The sequence below is a fragment of the Cydia amplana genome, chromosome 8 (genome assembly GCF_948474715.1).
Source record: "Cydia amplana chromosome 8, ilCydAmpl1.1, whole genome shotgun sequence".
NCBI classification, from domain to species: Eukaryota; Metazoa; Arthropoda; class Insecta; order Lepidoptera; family Tortricidae; genus Cydia; species Cydia amplana.
In genome coordinates, this window is record NC_086076.1 from 18,663,454 (window position 1) to 18,681,479 (window position 18,026).

Here is an 18,026-nt window from a genome sequence, read left to right on the forward strand (position 1 = left end):
AATAAAAGAACGCGGACGAGTTGGCACTTTGGTCGAAATAGGAACGTAGACAAAAATGGTATATTGACGATATCAGATATTGGACGAGTTGGCACTATGGTCAAAATAGGAATTTAGACAAAATGGGGTATTGACGATATCAGAAAGTAGGCAAGTTAGGAAGGTGACGATTTAGGAATTGTAGGCTGACGACATGGCACTGTGGACGATTTATGGAGATGACGAAATGAAACTGAGGCCGAAGCGGTCCTGAGCCAATTTTTCGCCATTCTGATTCAATTGCCCGATCGAATCAGGAGGTTCGGACGCAAATACCAATTTGACTCTCCGAATTCATCCGCCGATAATGACCGATATTACCGATAAAATGAGATGCAGACGCAAGAATACCAATTTGTGAGGCCAGTATTTTCGTTCTGGGGCATTTTTAGGGTTCCGTAGCCAAATGGCAAAAAACGGAACCCTTATAGATTCGTCATGTCTGTCTGTCTGTCCGTCTGTCCGTCCGTCCGTATGTCACAGCCACTTTTCTCCGAAACTATAAGAACTATACTGTTGAAACTTGGTAAGTAGATGTATTCTGTGAACCGCATTAAGATTTTCACACAAAAATAGAAAAAAAACAATACATTTTTGGGGTTCCCCATACTTCGAACTGAAACTCAAAATTTTTTTTTTCATCACACCCATACGTGTGGGGTATCTATGGATAGGTCTTCAAAAATGATATTGAGGTTTCTAATATCATTTTTTTCTAAACTGAATAGTTTGCGCGAGAGACACTTCCAAAGTGGTAAAATGTGTCCCCCCCCCCCCCTGTAACTTCTAAAATAAGAGAATGATAAAACTAAAAAAAATATATGATGTACATTACCATGTAAACTTCCACCGAAAATTGGTTTGAACGAGATTTTTTTTATACGTCATAAATCGCCTAAATACGGAACCCTTCATGGGCGAGTCCGACTCGCACTTGGCCGCTTTTTTTCATTTTAGAGGGCTCTAATATGACCATAAATCTAAAATTGGAGATTGACGCCAATTTCATTTCTGATCGAATCAACTGATTTGATCAGTCCCCTCTGGATACCACTTATAACAACACGCCCGGCCCGGAAAACGCGCCTGTGTGACGGAACCTTTAAGTAGGTATCTATTTTTTATTAGGCTTCTTTTTGAACTGTTTCCTCTTCTTGATCTGGTCGGAGATGAGCTTGCTCTTGGCTTTGAGGTGTTTCCGTCTGATGGCCATGTCCGGTTTGCTCTTAGATTTCTTGACGGCAGGTCTAACCTCTTCCTCAGTGTCCGTTTCTTCCTTTATTTCGTCTGTAAAATAAATACTTATTGATGAATAGCTTATTACAATTGTTTGGGTGTGTCACGCCTTAAATTTCACTTTAAAACATTTTTCTGATGGGTAAAAATAGAAAATTTTAATGGCAAAATAAAATAAAGCACCATCTACAACACTGATGAGGCAGCCGGGAAATGTGGGATTGTATGCAGGGTGTCGACCTTTTTATTTAACCACTGGAGTCTGGTCATACAGCAACCTAAATTCTGGACAATAGACGCTGCCGCCGTAGTTTTGGTCAATTATAATGGCATTTGATTCACCAATGTTTTTGCCATTCAGTAACAAAAAAGAAAATTAAGAGTCACTCGAACCAACCGCCAAAAAGCCCCTCCCTTGCCTCTCTAACCTGCTAGCATGAGTTGAGTTGACCTTTTATAGACATTCATGAGTTAATTCTTACCTTTTACAACTACTTCTTGAGCCTTCTCCACTGCATCACCCCTGAAGAAGTCAGCATCTTCAATATCAGGATACCCCGTCTCAGGCTTTGTAGCCTCATATACGGCTTTCTTCTCAATCCGTCTCTCGTACTTATCACCAGCTTTCTTGGAGAAAGCTTGCCTCAGTTTAGCGGGGCTCACATACTTAGGGTTTTCCCAGATGGTCACTCCACCGAATGAACCAGAGAATATTTTTACCTGCAATAATATTGTGAGTATGAAATATTGAAAGAAGAGAACATTTTCTTTCCTATTTATCACATTTATTTCATTTTAAAATTACACCTGTCGCCTGAACACATCAGGGTTTTACTTACAGGGTTCAACACAAATCTAGGTCCAATTTCCGCCAAAGCACCATCTTCAGATAAAATCTGGTAATTTCTGAACCAAATTCTGTTGTCGAGCACCATGAAGGTATACACATGATCAAAGAACGGTTGACTTTTCGGATGGTGGTTGGGCACCCCGAATATCTGGATTAGTAGTTCCTTCAGCAAGGCGTAGTGTGGGTCCTTGGTGAATTGGGGATCGAAGGAAAGAAGCGGTCTGGATCCTCTTAGACAGTTTCCTGTCATTTTGAGCTCACCCATTGTGTAAACTGTAAAAGAAAGCATGCATAAGTATTGGTTTGCTTGCTACAATGGATCCCTGTAAAATGACACAAGGTATGATCTGGGTATACTGTCAATGTTTTTAGACATTCAATTAATGAGTTTCACACTTAAATACATTACCTCCTTAGGGGCATACAAAGGATATGGTGGAAATATTAACTGTGAACGGGTAAGTTTTGGTAGCTCAGTTGGTGGAGCAGTAGGCTGGTATCCCGGAGTCACGAGTGACAAAAGCCATTGCTTAGATATTTTATTAAATCCAAAGACTAGACTAATTTGCTTCTTCTTCCTCGTTCCCTCATTGCTGAGGATCGCGACCACATGTGATTTGTCTCTATTTTACTAAATTGACATTTGCTATATTTAAACCTAAATAAAGCTACTGTTTGATACATGTATGTAACACAACAGTAGTGCATGCTGCAGTACATGCTGTGTGTATGTGTATGAAGATATATGATACTCACTATTTTCTACTAAGAACTTAACACTGGGTCCATTGGGAATGTTAGCCATCCACAAATACAGATCCCTCATCTTTCTGCCTTCAAATAGAATGCATTTATTACAGTTCTTCATCTCGCTGATCTCGTTCACAACATACAAGTTCTTGCTCCTCTCCATTTTGGACTCGGTCTTGTGGTGAGGCATTAGCTTCTTAATGTCTTCCATCAGATAACGGTGCCGGTGGTTAATGCCACGAGCCGCGAATACCAATACTCTCTGCCTGTTGATCCATTTTACCTAATAACCAACAAATATATCCTTATATTTAATACACTCGGGTGCAAAGAAATCGGACCACCCCAGCATTTTTATCATTTTTTCAATTTCTGTAAAAACTGTATGTGCTACTGTGACATATTATATACCTAATGAAAGGTTGGCTTTTCCTCTATAAATTGATGTGCTTTTCACAGGTTTACTTCCAATATTTTCAGGCTTTCAGGGCTAAGAACTTTGTCACCCTAAAAATGCATACTGGAGTGAAACTTATGCATAATGGGAAAACTGCGATTCTAAAGATATCAAGTAAAAATTAAAACAATTTTCAGCATTTTAATACCGTATATTGCCTCCTCTAGCCCTACGACATGCAGTCATTCGGTTTTTCATTGATCTTATGAATTTTTTTACAGTGTCTTGAGGGATGCCCGCCCATTCTTCTTCGATCGCAGTCTTTAGCTCCAGTAAGGATTCAGGGGCGGGATTTCTGGCCCGGATTCTTCTTTTCAGCTCGTCCCAAATGTGCTCGATCGGGTTTAGGTCAGGACTGCGGGCTGGCCACTCCATGACTCTGATGCCGACCTCCTCCAAGTACTCCTTAGTGATCCGGGCTGTATGCGGCCGAGCGTTATCTTGCATGAGGATGAACTCATCGCCGATATAACCCGCAAATGGGACCACATGATCAGCCAGGATTTCCTCCACGTACCGACGTGCAGTCAAACCGCCTGAATTCGGTCTGGTACCTGGCCCTGTGATGAACACAATGTCCGTCTTCGCTTCCAAAGAAATACCAGCCCAGACCATGATTGACCCCCCACCATAAGCAACACGTTCCTCGATGCAGCATTGAGAGAACCGCTCCCCAGGTCTTCGGTAGACTCGTACCCGTCCGTCATTGCCAGACAAAGTTATCCTGCACTCGTCGGAAAAAAGTACGGAACTCCATTGCTGAAGGGTCCATTCTTCATGTTCGCGAGCGAAGACGCGTCGTTGTCCACGATGTATTGGGGTGAGTTTTGGGCCATTTGCAGCTCTGTGAGCTGTCAATTCCTTCTCCTTCAGTCGTCTTCTAACTGTCCATCGGCTGATAGACACATTCCTGGTCTCTAGGAGCTTCTGCTGAAGCTGAACGGCATTCAGTCGACGATTTCGTAGCGAGGTAAGAACGATGAAACGGTCATCTCTCTCAGAAGTGATGCGAGTTCTGCCAGTTCCGGGTCTTCTGGATAACGTCTGATCTACGCGGAATCTCTGGAAGACACGTTGAACCGATGACTTCGATAGGTTGAGTTGTCGAGCCACTGCACGTTGACTAAGCCCTCCCTGCAATAGGGCAACTGCTTGGCCGGCTTCAGTCGAGGTAGTATCCATTTTTCTCCAGTTTTTCCAGGTTCAGGCGATGAGAGAAGTGTTCAGGAAGACGTACCAATCACGAATGATGCATAAACAATGATAATGACTGTTTTTATACCTAATGATAAGTGGTCAATTAGTGCATGCGCTAATGAGGCAGTTGGAGGGGGGTGATTTCCAGGCCCATATTTTGCACAATATCCATCCCCACTCCTGAATATTGATGTCATTTGATAGGGCAGAAAATTATCTACCACGTGGTATTTAAATTATCATGATCGAGGTTACAGTTTTTACACAAATTGAAAAAATGTTGAAAATGCTGGGGTGGTCCGATTTCTTTGCACCCGAGTGTATTATCTAACATCTTGATGTCAAGATCTTAAAGGCCTTATTATTTGTACGACAAAATGATAAAATAAAAGTCGAAATTGTACCTGTTTCGGAGTAGGATCATCCGACATTCGCACTGGAGGTAACACAACTGTTTCTACTTCCATTTTTGTCGGTTGAGCTTTTATTGCTTTCTTTTTAGAACTTTTTGCTTTTACTTTAACCATTTTTACGATATATTTGTAGTCACTTTTATGGAAATTGCAGTATTTTTTTGTTTTTATAGGTTAGAGCCACACAAAACACGAACTCTCGTCTCGTTTACACGCACGTGTGAAATGACATCTGTCAATGTCATAACTGTCAAAGATTCGTACCCACACAGTTTAAGCCACTTTTAAAAACATTGTGATGCAAATGAATGAAAGAGCATTTATTGCTGGTCAAGCAAATCTTGTCAGTAAAAAAAGCCGCGAAATTCAAATATTCTACGGGAAGATATCTCTTCGCGCCTACATTTTTCAAATTTGCCGCCTTTTTCTACTGACAAGATCTGCTTGACCAGCTATAAATGTTTTTTTTTTGGGAAAAATATTCTATTCCGTAAGTCCCCTCCACACTCGTGCGCCATAACACACTACCGCACCGCATCGCGACTTTGGTGCGGTGCGGTAGTGTGCTATGCCTATATCAAAGTTTCAAGTTCAGTGGCACTTGGATTGGAAGTAGAAGTGACATTTCATTATCAAAATAAACGTAGATAAGGTTGTTTGAAAATAACTTTATTTATGTAATTTATGTTAGTGCAAGACTGATTCTGTCTGGAGACAGTCGTAAATATGCTAAAATCTGTGATAGTGCTCGTCAGAACACTCGGGACGAGTAAACCAAATCTAATTTTATCTCAAACTCGCTTTGCATCTCAAGCTCTGCCACAGTTATCAGCGGTAAGTTTGTGCGTGTGCGTACAATAATAACATCTGTATTTGACAGTTGTATCTATGCATGCAAAATTAAACCTTATCATACATGATAGAAGATTGATTTTTATTTCTTACGTTTACAGTGAACCTTGTTTTGACAAAATAGCTATCTTGAGTTAATCTAAATAGGTAAAAATTAAGTAAACTATATTCTAATTAGTAATAGCCATTGTTTTATGCCAGTTTTTTGGACAATTACATTATTTTATTTGTCATGTAACGTATGTGGATAAGGCCGACCCCAATTTTTATAATTCTTTCCTATTTTGTGTGCAGTAATGTTCTCCATCAGTTGTGTTGAAGTTTCCCAGCTCATCTCCATCTGCTATTCGGTCTCTTTTGTTTTCTAACTAACAACTCATCAATTTTAAATTTTAGACAAAATACAATGTTCGGAGGAAAGATTTTGGAGTGGTGCAATCAGAAGATGTTAATTATTTTAAATCTATCTTGAGTGAAGAACAAGTGCTGACAGAAGAGAGTGATGTTCTGCCGTTCAATATAGACTGGATTAAGAACTGCAGAGGTAATTAATGTAAAACTATAAAATATATATTATTGCAATAAATAATTAATAATATGAAAACCTGGTTCCTTGATGCCACCTGCTACTTTTAATGAATGAGAATAATTGCCAGTTTCATCATCCGCGCTTGACAAACTGATCAAGGTTTCCTGGCGCGCCGTGGCAGTTTACTATGAAACTTTCCATACAATAAAATTATACAAACTCATTAACAATGACAAATAGTTTGGTGCAACCGACCCTAAACAATTGTGTTATATTTTCAGGTCAAACCAAGGTGGTTTTAAAGCCTAAGTCAACACAGCAGGTATCACAGATATTGGCTTACTGCAATGAGCGGAGACTGGCGGTGTGCCCACAGGGCGGCAATACTGGGCTTGTCGGAGGCTCGGTACCGGTGTTCGACGAGATAGTTCTTAGTCTCGGGTCGATGAACAAAATTATAAGCTTGGATGAGACATCTGGTAAATTATTACCTGATTTTTATTTATTAAGCCTGTAGGTAAGTGCTTTTAGTGTGTCTGTTTGGCCCTATGGTTGACTGGTAGAGAATGCCTTTTGGCATCAAGTCCGCCATTTGTACGTTTGTATATCTTTGTGCAATAAAGTTTAAATAAATAAGGCCCAATGTGCATTACAATGTAGGTACACATTCCGTTTTAATCTAATTAGAACCTTTTATAAACAAAATAATGTACTTACCATTTCTTTTGTTTCATTGCTATCTCAAACACAAGAAATTCAACCCAACATACTATACAACAAGGTTCAAATTAAATGTAGAAAAATATAGGTAGCAAAGTTAGTTTAACCCTCGTGACTCGAGACCTCGCAACGCTCAAGATTCATTTGGTACCATTCGCTTTCTCGGGTATCAATATTAAGCAGGAGAAGTTAAACAAAAACTCTGACCCCCTGTAAAACAAATAACTATTTTTAGGTGCCCTTGTGTGCGAGGCAGGATGCATACTGGAAACCTTAGACAACTATGTCCGAGACCGCAACCTCATCATGCCACTAGACCTTGGAGCGAAGGGCTCCTGTCATATTGGGGGTAACGTGAGCACGAACGCTGGAGGCCTAAGGTTGCTACGCTATGGTAACCTGCATGGCTCGGTCATGGGACTCGAAGCGGTGAGTATAGGGTTGCCATACGTCAGGGTTTCCCCTAATATTAAGCTTCAAAAACTTTTTTAAATATGAATTCTATACAATTATTTTTAGGTAAAAGCCGACGGTACCATAGTGGACTGCCTCCGAACTCTCAAGAAGGACAACACTGGTTACCACTTAAAGCATCTCTTCATAGGTTCAGAGGGGACTCTAGGATTGGTCACTAAAGTCGCCGTGCACTGTCCTGTACTGCCTAAAGCACAGACTCTTGGCTTCTTTGGTAAGTATAGTTACCTCCTTTTGGTTACTTAGGTAACCAAGGATTGTCAACAACACGGCTATTGCCTAAAGCATCTTTTCATAGGTTCAGAGGAAACTCTAGGACTGGTCACTAAAGTCGCCGTGCACTGCCCTGTACTGCCTAAAGCACAGACTCTTGGCTTCTTTGGTAAGTATAGTTGTCTCCTATTGGTTGCTTAGGTGCACCAAGGATCGTCAACCACACGGCTATTGCCTCTACAGCATCTATTTATAGGTTCAGGGGGTACCTACTTTAGGACTGGTTACTAAAGTCGCCGTGCACTGCCCTGTACTGCCTAAAGCACAGACTCTTGGCTTCTTTGGTAAGTATAGTTTAACTCCTGTTGATTACTTAGGTCACCAAGGATCGTCAACCATACGGCTATTCCTAAAGGATCTCTTCATAGGTTCAGAGGGGACGCTAGGATTGGTCACTAAAGTCGCCGTGCATTGCCCTGTACTGCCTAAAGCACAGACTCTTGGCTTCTTTGGTAAGTATAGTTGCCACCTGTTGGTTACTTAGGTCACCAAGGATCGTCAACAACGCGGCTATTTGCCTAAAGGAACTCTTCATAGATTCAGAGGGCACGCTAGGGTTGGTCACTAAAGTAGCCGTGCATTGCCTTGTACTACCTAAAGCACAGACTCTTGGCTTCTTTGGTAAGTATAGTTACCTCCTGTTGGTTATTTAGGTCACCAAGGATCGTCAACCACACGGCTATTGCCTAAACCATCTCTGCATAGGTTCAGAGGGCACGCTAGGATTGGTCACTAACATCGCCGTTCATTGCCCTGTACGTACCTTACCTACTACTTACCTACCCATGGCTTCTTTGGTAAGTATATTTATACCTCTCGCGACAAATGATGGTCCCTATGATGGAGCAGGTAATAACTGTCACTTAAAATGTTTGTAGACATTTTTGGAACTTCAGCATTAAGAAATGATACATTAAAGTAATAAAAATATGGTAAAAACCATATTACTTCATTATTTTTTAAATTAAGGCCAACCAAAAGCGACTTGAAGGAACTGTCATATTAGGGATCGTCATCCGACACGAGAGATATACAGATGTATTTAGTGCATAATTGTTTTCCATCGTATTTTAAAGCGCTGGTGGCCTAGCGGTAAGAGCGTGCGATTTTCAATCCGGAGGTCGCGGGTTCAAACCCCGGCTCGTACCAATGAGTTTTTCGGAACTTATGTACCTACGAAATATCATTTGATATTTACCAGTTGCTTTTCGGTGAAGGAAAACATCGTGAGGAAACCGGACTAATCCCAATAAGACCTAGTTTCCCCTCTGGGTTGGAAGGTCAGATGGCAGTTGCTTTCGTAAAAACTAGTGCCTACGTCAAATCATGGGATTAGTTGTCAAGCGGACCCCAGGCTCCCATGAGCCGTGGCAAAAATGCCGGGATAACGCGAGGAAGAAGTTTTCCATCGTATTTTCTCGGAAATGTTCGTATTTGTCATGCTACTCAACCTCAGTACTTTTTGTACCGAGACTGACTGAAATAGCGAGACACGTTCGTACGTTTGCCGTAAAAATATACGATGGAAAACAATTAGGTATGGCGTTATTCATTAAACGTATGTCAAATCTAACAAGGCGATCATCGATTCTCTCTGTCTCCACTATACCTATCTGGCTATCTGTATCTCCTGTGTTGTTTATGTTTCAGGTGTGAAGGACTTCGACAGCGTGTTGCGCCTGTACCGCAGCGCAAAGGCGTCTCTCGGGGAGATCCTATCGGCCTTCGAAATGGCCGACAACTATTCCATCCAGAGTACCAGCAAGAACCTCAATTTGCCGTAAGTGTACTTCTCAAGCAGTTACACCATACGAGAAAAGGGCGTCCGCTAGCTGGCGCGGTTGCACGGAGCGGATTAACGAAAAATAGTATGAGCGGACGCGTGCGACAGATTTTATAGTTTGTAGCTTTCTAATAGACCCCGACGGCTAATCCTATTGTCTATTGTTAGTAAAACCGCTCGTGCCACGTGCCACAACCACCTGCATAAAAAATCGCTCGTTCACTTTACCCAGGTAATTGAATTACAACTCCTAAGGAAATTGCAATAAGATTCAAAATGAACTAATGGATAAATATATTGTACCGATGTGTGTGGTCAGTACTTCGGTTACTGAGTGCCGGCGAGTCGAACGTTACAGAACCAGTCTAAAATGTGTCATTGAGATGCGTAACAAAGGCGCGTTATCGGAGAGCGCACCTACACTGGTTTTTTGAGCGTTGGACTAGCCCGCGCTCAGGTGCCAATTAGAATAAATAAGACCCTTTTTTTGCAGGTAAGTAGCAAGTGCGGTTATACTGAACAATAGACAATAGGATAAGCCTTCGGGCTCTACTAGAAAGCTACAAACTATACCTACAATGGCACCCGCGTGCGTGCGCCCGCTCCGTGCATCCGCCCACGCTAGCGGACGCCCAAAATTGGCTCTTTGAATGAATATTAGAAAATAGAATTAAGTTTGTTTCGTTTTGAAATAGAACGAATAAAAAAACAAAAGCGTCTCTATTCCATTTAATAATGACTAAAATCTCATTGGAGGATATAATTAGGACGGTGGGACGTTAGAGGTTAAATGGCTAGAGAGATATAAGAGTACTCGTATCGTGGCATTATTAGGATTCTGTTAAGAATTCAGGTCCTTTTATACGAGCGAACGAGAAATTAGTGGATTTGACATCTTGTTTCTGTATCAAAATCTCTTAGATTAGGTATGTGAATGTTATTTGAATCTGCTTCAAAATATGACGATTTATTGTGTAATGCATTATGTAATATACAAGTGATAATAAGAGTTGAACAAATACATAACGTGCTTATCATACCCATTTGTTTATTTTAATACAGTAGGTACGACTGTTTTCCTTAATACCTATCTGTTTTTTTTTGTTTCATATCTAAATTAATAATTATACGCGTGCGATAGAGATAGGAAATGGCGGGTCAATATACGAAATCCTTCGTGCTTAGCGTCCTTACTTAAGTGTTATCTATCCTCTGTATCACTCTTGCATATTCGAGCGATAAAGAGGCAGTTAGCCGAGTTGTAAATAAACCGCCTTGATGTATCAATGTCATATTTGATTGTCTGTGAAAACTGGTCAAAAAACAGTTTAAGGTACAGTATGTATAAGTTACTCTATGGTTTACTAAAGGCGCTAGTGCTGCACTCTGGCGGCAAAACATTGCAGTAATACTCCCTATTAAAATGATTGATTTCGGAACAGGAACCCGATAGCGGACTTCCCGTTCTACGTGCTTGTTGAAACTCATGGTAGCGACGAAACTCACGATAGCGAGAAACTCAACCGATTCCTTGAGCGAGAAATGGGCAGTGGGCTCATCTTAGACGGGACCGTCGCGTCGGAACCGGCTAAAATGCAGGTAAATTAGAAATAACAATTATTATATTTCTATTATTACAATATTTTTATCTACCTACACACATGTCATAAGGGTCATTATTTGATTTGGTGTAAATTGGCATGTCCACGGTAAAAATTTGAAAAATCTTTAATTTAGGTATTTGTTTGCCCATAATCAAATGTTTAGGATGCAAGGATTTTGAAAAACGTTATGGTCCCTTTCTGTGAAACTTATCTCCGAAGATATGGACCTCGAAATTTTAAAGTGCCATGGTGATTAGTATGACGTTTGTACATGGTAATGACAAATTATTATTTTTACCTTATAATAATTTCTCACTTTAAGTAAAATATTATAGTATATGAATAAAAAATAAGCGGTGGTGGCCGAGTGGATATGACGTCCGACTTTCAATCCGGAGGTCGCGGGTTCAAATCCTGGCTCGTACCAATGAGTTTTTCGGAACTTATGTACGAAATATCATTTGATATTTACCACTAGCTTTTCGGTGAAGGAAAACATCGTGAGGAAACCTGCATACATCTGCGAAGAAATTCAAAAGGTGTATGTGAAGTCCCCAATCCGCATTGGGCTCGCGTGGGGATTATAGCCCAAGCCCTCTCGCGCATGAGAGGAGGCCTGTGCCCAGCAGTGGGACGTATATAGGCACAAATTATTTATTTATATATGAATAAAATACAAGCAAATAAAAATAACTCTCCTTCGGCAGATTCTCTTAAAAGAGAAGATAAACAATAAAAAAGCGTTCCATGTCATTACCGTGGAGAAATAGTCATTACCGTGGTCGAAATATCCACGGTATTCCATGGTAATGACTACCACGGTGATGACAAAAGCTAACATTTTGTCTCATAACCCTAAACATAGTTAATGTTCCAGAACATTCTTCCAATTACGTCATAACAGTTCGAATAAGCCATCGTATCAAATAGGATTCGTATTAAAATAATTTCCACTTACCGAGAAATAAGACGCACAGAACCTGACAATTTTTTTGAACGGCCCCACGGTAATCGACTTATTATTTGAAAATAAAATATATACGGGCACAAATGTTGAAGTGTGTTCCCACTGTCGATTACTAGGCGACGAAGGGCGCGCGGGGGCAGCGGCAGGATCTCAACACTGCTTTCTATTGGACAGCTATATGATGTGCAAGTAGCATCCACGGAATGACGGTACCGCGAGGGCCGCTAATGTTCGATGTTGCCATTTAGTTCTGGACGACACAATTTAATTTGTGCAATCAATAATGAATGTATTAATATAGTTTTAGGCACTTAGTAAATACTAGCCATAAATTGACATTTAAGTTGACTTTTAGCTCATGTTTTAATGAAATCTGATCAGGCGACACGCGTTGGTAGTGACATTTTGACCCTTTGGAGCCTTAAAAAACATAGATCTTCTAAAGATAGCGGGAAATGGAACACGGCATTTATAAATATTTTTTTATTTACTACTTATAAGTATAAGACACGGTAAAGATCCAACTTCGTTTTGTGCCGAAAAACGCCGGCGACATGCGATTTACACCAAATCAAATAATGACCCCATAAACACTTAATGCGAGCAAATTAAGGCCAACATAAAGAAACACTGTTTAGGTACAGTCTTATCTGTGAGAAAGCTTATATTGCGTTATCATTAGGCATTAAAACACTCTTGTGGTGTTCTTATGAAATCCACTTTCTGCTCGTTTCATAACACACTCGTACCTTTTATTATGAAATAATAAATTACTATTAAGGCCCCGTAGATTCGTCTCCTACTCACTCTCACTGAGCGTAATAAGCGTGAGCGAGAAGTTTAAAAACAAAAGTACCTTATCGATCCCCCTCGAGTCCCCTCAAAAATAAAATTGTGCAAAAAATTAGGATTAGAATCGATGAAGTCACTACAGAAAATCTGAGGATTTGAGGATTTTCTGTAGTGACTTGCTAATTACATTTTTGGCAACCGTATTGATCTAAAAACAGGTACGATTTTTCAAAAACTCTGCTCTCTGAACCTACGGCACCTTAAACTACATTCTTATATTCCATAGACGATCTGGAACCTCCGCGAAAGCATCGCCGGCGCCGGCCTCCTAGAAGGCTATGTGTACAAATACGACGTGTCCATCCCCGTCGGCCACTACTACGATCTAGTGCCGAAGCTACGCGAGCGAATGAAGGGCGTCACCACCAAGGTCTACGGATATGGCCACATTGGTAAGATGGCCACTTATGCAAGCTTGACTTGTGACCCTGTTGTCAACTAAGATCTAGTGCCGAAGCTATTCGAGCGAATGAAGGGCGTCACCACTTAGGCCACATTGGTAAGATGGCCACTTATATAAGCTTGATGTGTGACCCTGTTTTCAAGTACACGATTTAGTGCCGAAGCTACGCGAGCGAATGAATGGCGTCACCACCAAGGTCTACGGGTATGGCCACATTGGTAAGATGGCCACTTATGCAAGCTTGACTTGTGACCCTGTTGTCAAGTACAATCTAGTGCCGAAGCTACGCGAGCGAATGAAGGGCGTCACCACCAAGGTCTACGGATATGGCCACATTGGTAAGATGTCCACTTATACAAGCTTGACTTGTGACCCTGTTGTCAACTACAATCTAGTGCCGAAGCTACGCGAGCGAATGAAGGGCGTTACCACCAAGGTCTACGGATATGGCCACATTGGTAAGATGGCCACTTATGCATGCTTGACTTGTGACCCTGGTGTCAACTACGCTCTAGTGCTTAAACTACGCGAGCGAATGAAGGGCGTCACCACCAAGGTCTACGGATATGGCCACATTGGTAAGACGGCCACTTATACACAGGCTTGATGTGTGACCCTGTTGTCAACTACGATCTAGTGCCGAAGCTACGCGAGCGAATGAAGGGCGTCACCACCAAGGTCTACGGATATGGCCACATTGGTAAGATGGCCACTTATGCAAGCTTGACTTGTGACCCTGTTGTCAAGTACAATCTAGTGCCGAAGCTACGCGAGCGAATGAAGGGCGTCACCACCAAGGTCTACGGATATGGCCACATTGGTAAGATGGCCACTTATACAAGCTTGACTTGTGACCCTGTTGTCAACTACAATCTAGTGCCGAAGCTACGCGAGCGAATGAAGGGCGTTACCACCAAGGTCTACGGATATGGCCACATTGGTAAGATGGCCACTTATGCATGCTTGACTTGTGACCCTGGTGTCAACTACGCTCTAGTGCTTAAACTACGCGAGCGAATGAAGGGCGTCACCACCAAGGTCTACGGATATGGCCACATTGGTAAGACGGCCACTTATACACAGGCTTGATGTGTGACCCTGTTGTCAACTACGATCTAGTGCCGAAGCTACGCGAGCGAATGAAGGGCGTCACCACCAAGGTCTACGGATATGGCCACATTGGTAAGATGGCCACTTATGCAAGCTTGACTTGTGACCCTGTTGTCAAGTACAATCTAGTGCCGAAGCTACGCGAGCGAATGAAGGGCGTCACCACCAAGGTCTACGGATATGGCCACATTGGTAAGATGTCCACTTATACAAGCTTGACTTGTGACCCTGTTGTCAACTACAATCTAGTGCCGAAGCTACGCGAGCGAATGAAGGGCGTTACCACCAAGGTCTACGGATATGGCCACATTGGTAAGATGGCCACTTATGCATGCTTGACTTGTGACCCTGGTGTCAACTACGCTCTAGTGCTTAAACTACGCGAGCGAATGAAGGGCGTCACCACCAAGGTCTACGGATATGGCCACATTGGTAAGACGGCCACTTATACACAGGCTTGATGTGTGACCCTGTTGTCAACTACGATCTAGTGCCGAAGCTACGCGAGCGAATGAAGGGAGTCACCACTAAGGCTGCATTGGTAAGATGGCCACTTATGCAAGCTTGACTTGTGACCCTGTTGTCAAGTACAATCTAGTGCCTAAGCTACGCGTGCGAATGAAAGGAGTCACCACTAAGGTCACATTGGTAAGATGGCCACTTATACAAGCTTGATTGTGACCCGCTGTGTCAGGGACGGCCGCAAAACCGTCGCGTCGGAACTTGACACCCCAAAACTCCTTGGTGAAGGTCGCTAAACGCTCAGTCGGATCCGGAACGATCACCACATAAGGATTAAAATTCGCATTACGTCGAGATCAATTCTAATTTCGCGACCCTCAGGACGAATCAGGCACGGCACACATGCATTTATATTTATAAAATGTGAATATTTTCAGGTGACGGTAACATACACATCAACGTGACGGTGCCCAAGTACAGCAAGCAGGCCACGGCCTTGCTGGAGCCCTATATCTTCGAGGAGGTCGCGAAACTCAAGGTCAGACTTTCACCCACACTAACATACCTGCCTACGGTACGGTCCTCGGTACCATAGAGAAAAAAATACAAAGATTGCTCACTCCATACATCAGTTTTAGTACCAAAAAGACTATTAGCATCTAGCATCGAGTAGCGGAACTATCAGCTACTTGACAATAGATGTAGCAGTACTGATAGTTCCGCTACTCGATGCTAGATGTAGACACTGAAATCCCACCAAAAACATTTTCATGTAAAATGTTGCCAAGACGAAACCATAAGGCTCGCACTGACAAAAAGTTATCAGATCTCTTGTAGAGCCAAGCTTCTAACTCTACAAGCCCTAACTTCACAAACTCTACACTTTAGTCAAAATATGTGGCTTGACCGTTTCGCTACTGTCACATGGACGTAAGGTGAAAAATGTATTCACTAGGTATTCATTATTTTTTATAATACAATAGTTCTTGGAGTAACGAAACGGCCAAGCCACATATTTTGACTAAAGTGTAGAGTTTGTGAAGTTAAGGCTTGTAGAGTTAGAAGCTTGGCTCTACAAGAGATCTGATAACTTTTTGTCAGTGCGAGCCTTATGGTTTCGTCTTGGCAACATTTTACATGAAAATGTTTTTGGTGGGATTTCACTTCTTTTTGTAAGTTACTTCCATCCCCTATTTAAAGGGTTGCGCGTGTGATTTAAGGACCTACTATTAAAAATCCTTAAATACGTACCTCGGGGCTACTTTTATACAATCTGCTTTTTACTGATGCCCCATACAAACTTCAACCCTCTTTTTCCCCTAACGCCCTTTTCCACCGCCTTTTCACCCTTACGGGGTGATTTTGGGGTTGAAAACTATTCTATGCCATTCCCCATTACAAAAACTATCTACATACCAAATTTCAACTAAATCGGTTCAGCGGTTATTGATTTCCCATACAAAATTCCACCCCCCTTTTCCCCCCCTTAGGGGCAAAAAATTTCAAGTTTTTGAATTTTTTTGTTGTTTGTGTACTAATACTATCTTACATACCAAATTTCAGCTTCCTAGGACTTCAGGAAGTACCCTAGAGGTTTTGATGATCAACAGTGAGTGAGTGAGTCAGTGACGAAATCGGGGTTTTTTAGATATGAATAAAATCTTAAGTATAAGAGCTATGCAATTGAATTTTTTTATGTTTAATTGACACCATATCCCGAGAATTTTGTTTATCTGGTATAATCCAAACCCAAGTTATGAGGGTTCAAAAAAACGACGAAGCACTTCGAGAAAAGGTAGGTAGTGCCCTTGCGCTTCGCTTTTCTCGTCTTGGCGGGGGCACTACCGTGCCCCCAGATTAATAGTCTAACTGATGTATGGAGTGAGCACTCTTGTCTTACTATATTTCTCTATGTCGGTACGGATTGAAACATGCCAAGCGTTTTGGACTTAAAATACGCGAGTGACCCGTTTTTAATGTATTTAATAGGTATGTCTGTGTCTCACGGAAGTTGTTTTATACCTAACTTCTTACTAACAGTTAAGAGCCAACAGGAGTGGTCATTTCTCCATACAAACGTACTCGACTGTTTCCTCCGTGGTTTTTGAAGCTAAAGCAATGATTTTTTCAACACAGATTAATATTGTCAATATCTGTGTCGGACCGTTTTGCTTTTTTTGATATTTTTGTTTTTTAAGGCGCTAGAGCCCTTCAAAAATGGCCAAAATGGCCTAATTGACTATGCCGCAATGAGAGGCGTGCTATTCAAAACTGATATCAATTAGTCAAAAAAGCAAAACGGTCTGACACAGATAATGTCATAATCATTTAGATTTCTAAATTTGGTTACGATTGGTTAAGTTTTGGAGGAGGAAACAGTCGAGTACGAAACCTCGATTTTTGATATTTTTACGCAGGATTTTTCGCCTTGTCCTTATCGCACTAGTTTTAGGAGCCGCTTCCGTTAGCGAGACGGGTATATTTACCTAAAAAATTTAAATCTTAGCTCCTGTTGGCTCTTAAGTTAAAAAATAAATAGAATCTTGTACAAATGGAGTACTTTTTACACTGCCAGGGCTGGCTGGATGGAACCTAATATTCAAATTGTGTGCTATTTCAGGGCTCCATAAGCGCGGAGCACGGTGTGGGGTTCCGTAAACCCCAGTTCGTGCACTACAGCAAGGACCCGGCCGCCTTGGACCTCATGCGGGACCTCAAGCGGCTCATGGACCCCAACGGCATCCTTAACCCGTACAAGGTCTTACCGGACCCTTAGATTGTGAATTATCGAATAGTGTTGGTGGCCAAAAGTGTTAACATCTTTTTTAGGGTTCCGTACCCAAAGGGTAAAAACGGGACCCTATTACTAAGACTCCGCTGTCCGTCCGTCCGTCCGTCCGTCCGGCCGTCTGTCACCAGGCTGTATCTCACGAACCATGATAGCTAGACAGTTGAAATTTTCACAGATGATGTATTTCTGTTGCAAATACAAAAACAGAGTAAAATAAAGATTTAAGTGGGGCCCATACAACAAACGTGATTTTTGACCGAAGTT

At 41.7% G+C, this 18,026-nt stretch overlaps 2 protein-coding genes across 2 annotated transcripts; one reads left to right on the forward strand and one right to left on the reverse strand.

Moving 5' to 3' along the window:
• Positions 1-1,146: 1,146 nt before the first annotated feature.
• Positions 1,147-5,146, reverse strand: LOC134650118 (ribosome biogenesis protein BRX1 homolog). Its single transcript, XM_063504953.1, has 5 exons — positions 4,934-5,146; positions 2,882-3,158; positions 2,115-2,398; positions 1,758-1,995; positions 1,147-1,326 (listed from the first exon to the last, which is right to left on the reverse strand). The coding sequence occupies exons 1-5, from the start codon at positions 5,054-5,056 to the stop codon at positions 1,154-1,156; spliced, it is 1,095 nt and encodes a 364-aa protein (XP_063361023.1). The 5' UTR covers positions 5,057-5,146; the 3' UTR covers positions 1,147-1,153.
• Positions 5,147-5,583: 437 nt separating this feature from the next.
• LOC134650161 (D-2-hydroxyglutarate dehydrogenase, mitochondrial) lies at positions 5,584-17,792 on the forward strand. Its single transcript, XM_063505017.1, has 10 exons — positions 5,584-5,776; positions 6,191-6,338; positions 6,605-6,802; positions 7,279-7,472; positions 7,563-7,731; positions 9,441-9,570; positions 11,016-11,172; positions 13,223-13,388; positions 15,409-15,509; positions 17,592-17,792. The coding sequence occupies exons 1-10, from the start codon at positions 5,669-5,671 to the stop codon at positions 17,745-17,747; spliced, it is 1,527 nt and encodes a 508-aa protein (XP_063361087.1). The 5' UTR covers positions 5,584-5,668; the 3' UTR covers positions 17,748-17,792.
• Positions 17,793-18,026: the final 234 nt, after the last annotated feature.

Excerpts from the sequence above, each read along its gene's own strand:
- LOC134650161 (XM_063505017.1), top strand. The coding sequence starts at position 5,669 with ATGCTAAAATCTGTGATAGTGCTCGTCAGAACACTCGGGACGAGTAAA. Across the intron at positions 6,339-6,604 it reads CTGGATTAAGAACTGCAGAG|GTCAAACCAAGGTGGTTTTA; the intron begins GTAATTAATGTA and ends TTATATTTTCAG. Across the intron at positions 6,803-7,278 it reads AAGCTTGGATGAGACATCTG|GTGCCCTTGTGTGCGAGGCA; the intron begins GTAAATTATTAC and ends AACTATTTTTAG.
- LOC134650118 (XM_063504953.1), bottom strand. The coding sequence starts at position 5,056 with ATGGTTAAAGTAAAAGCAAAAAGTTCTAAAAAGAAAGCAATAAAAGCT. Across the intron at positions 1,996-2,114 it reads CTAGATTTGTGTTGAACCCT|GTAAAAATATTCTCTGGTTC; the intron begins GTAAGTAAAACC and ends ATATTATTGCAG. Across the intron at positions 1,327-1,757 it reads TCAAGAAGTAGTTGTAAAAG|ACGAAATAAAGGAAGAAACG; the intron begins GTAAGAATTAAC and ends TTTATTTTACAG.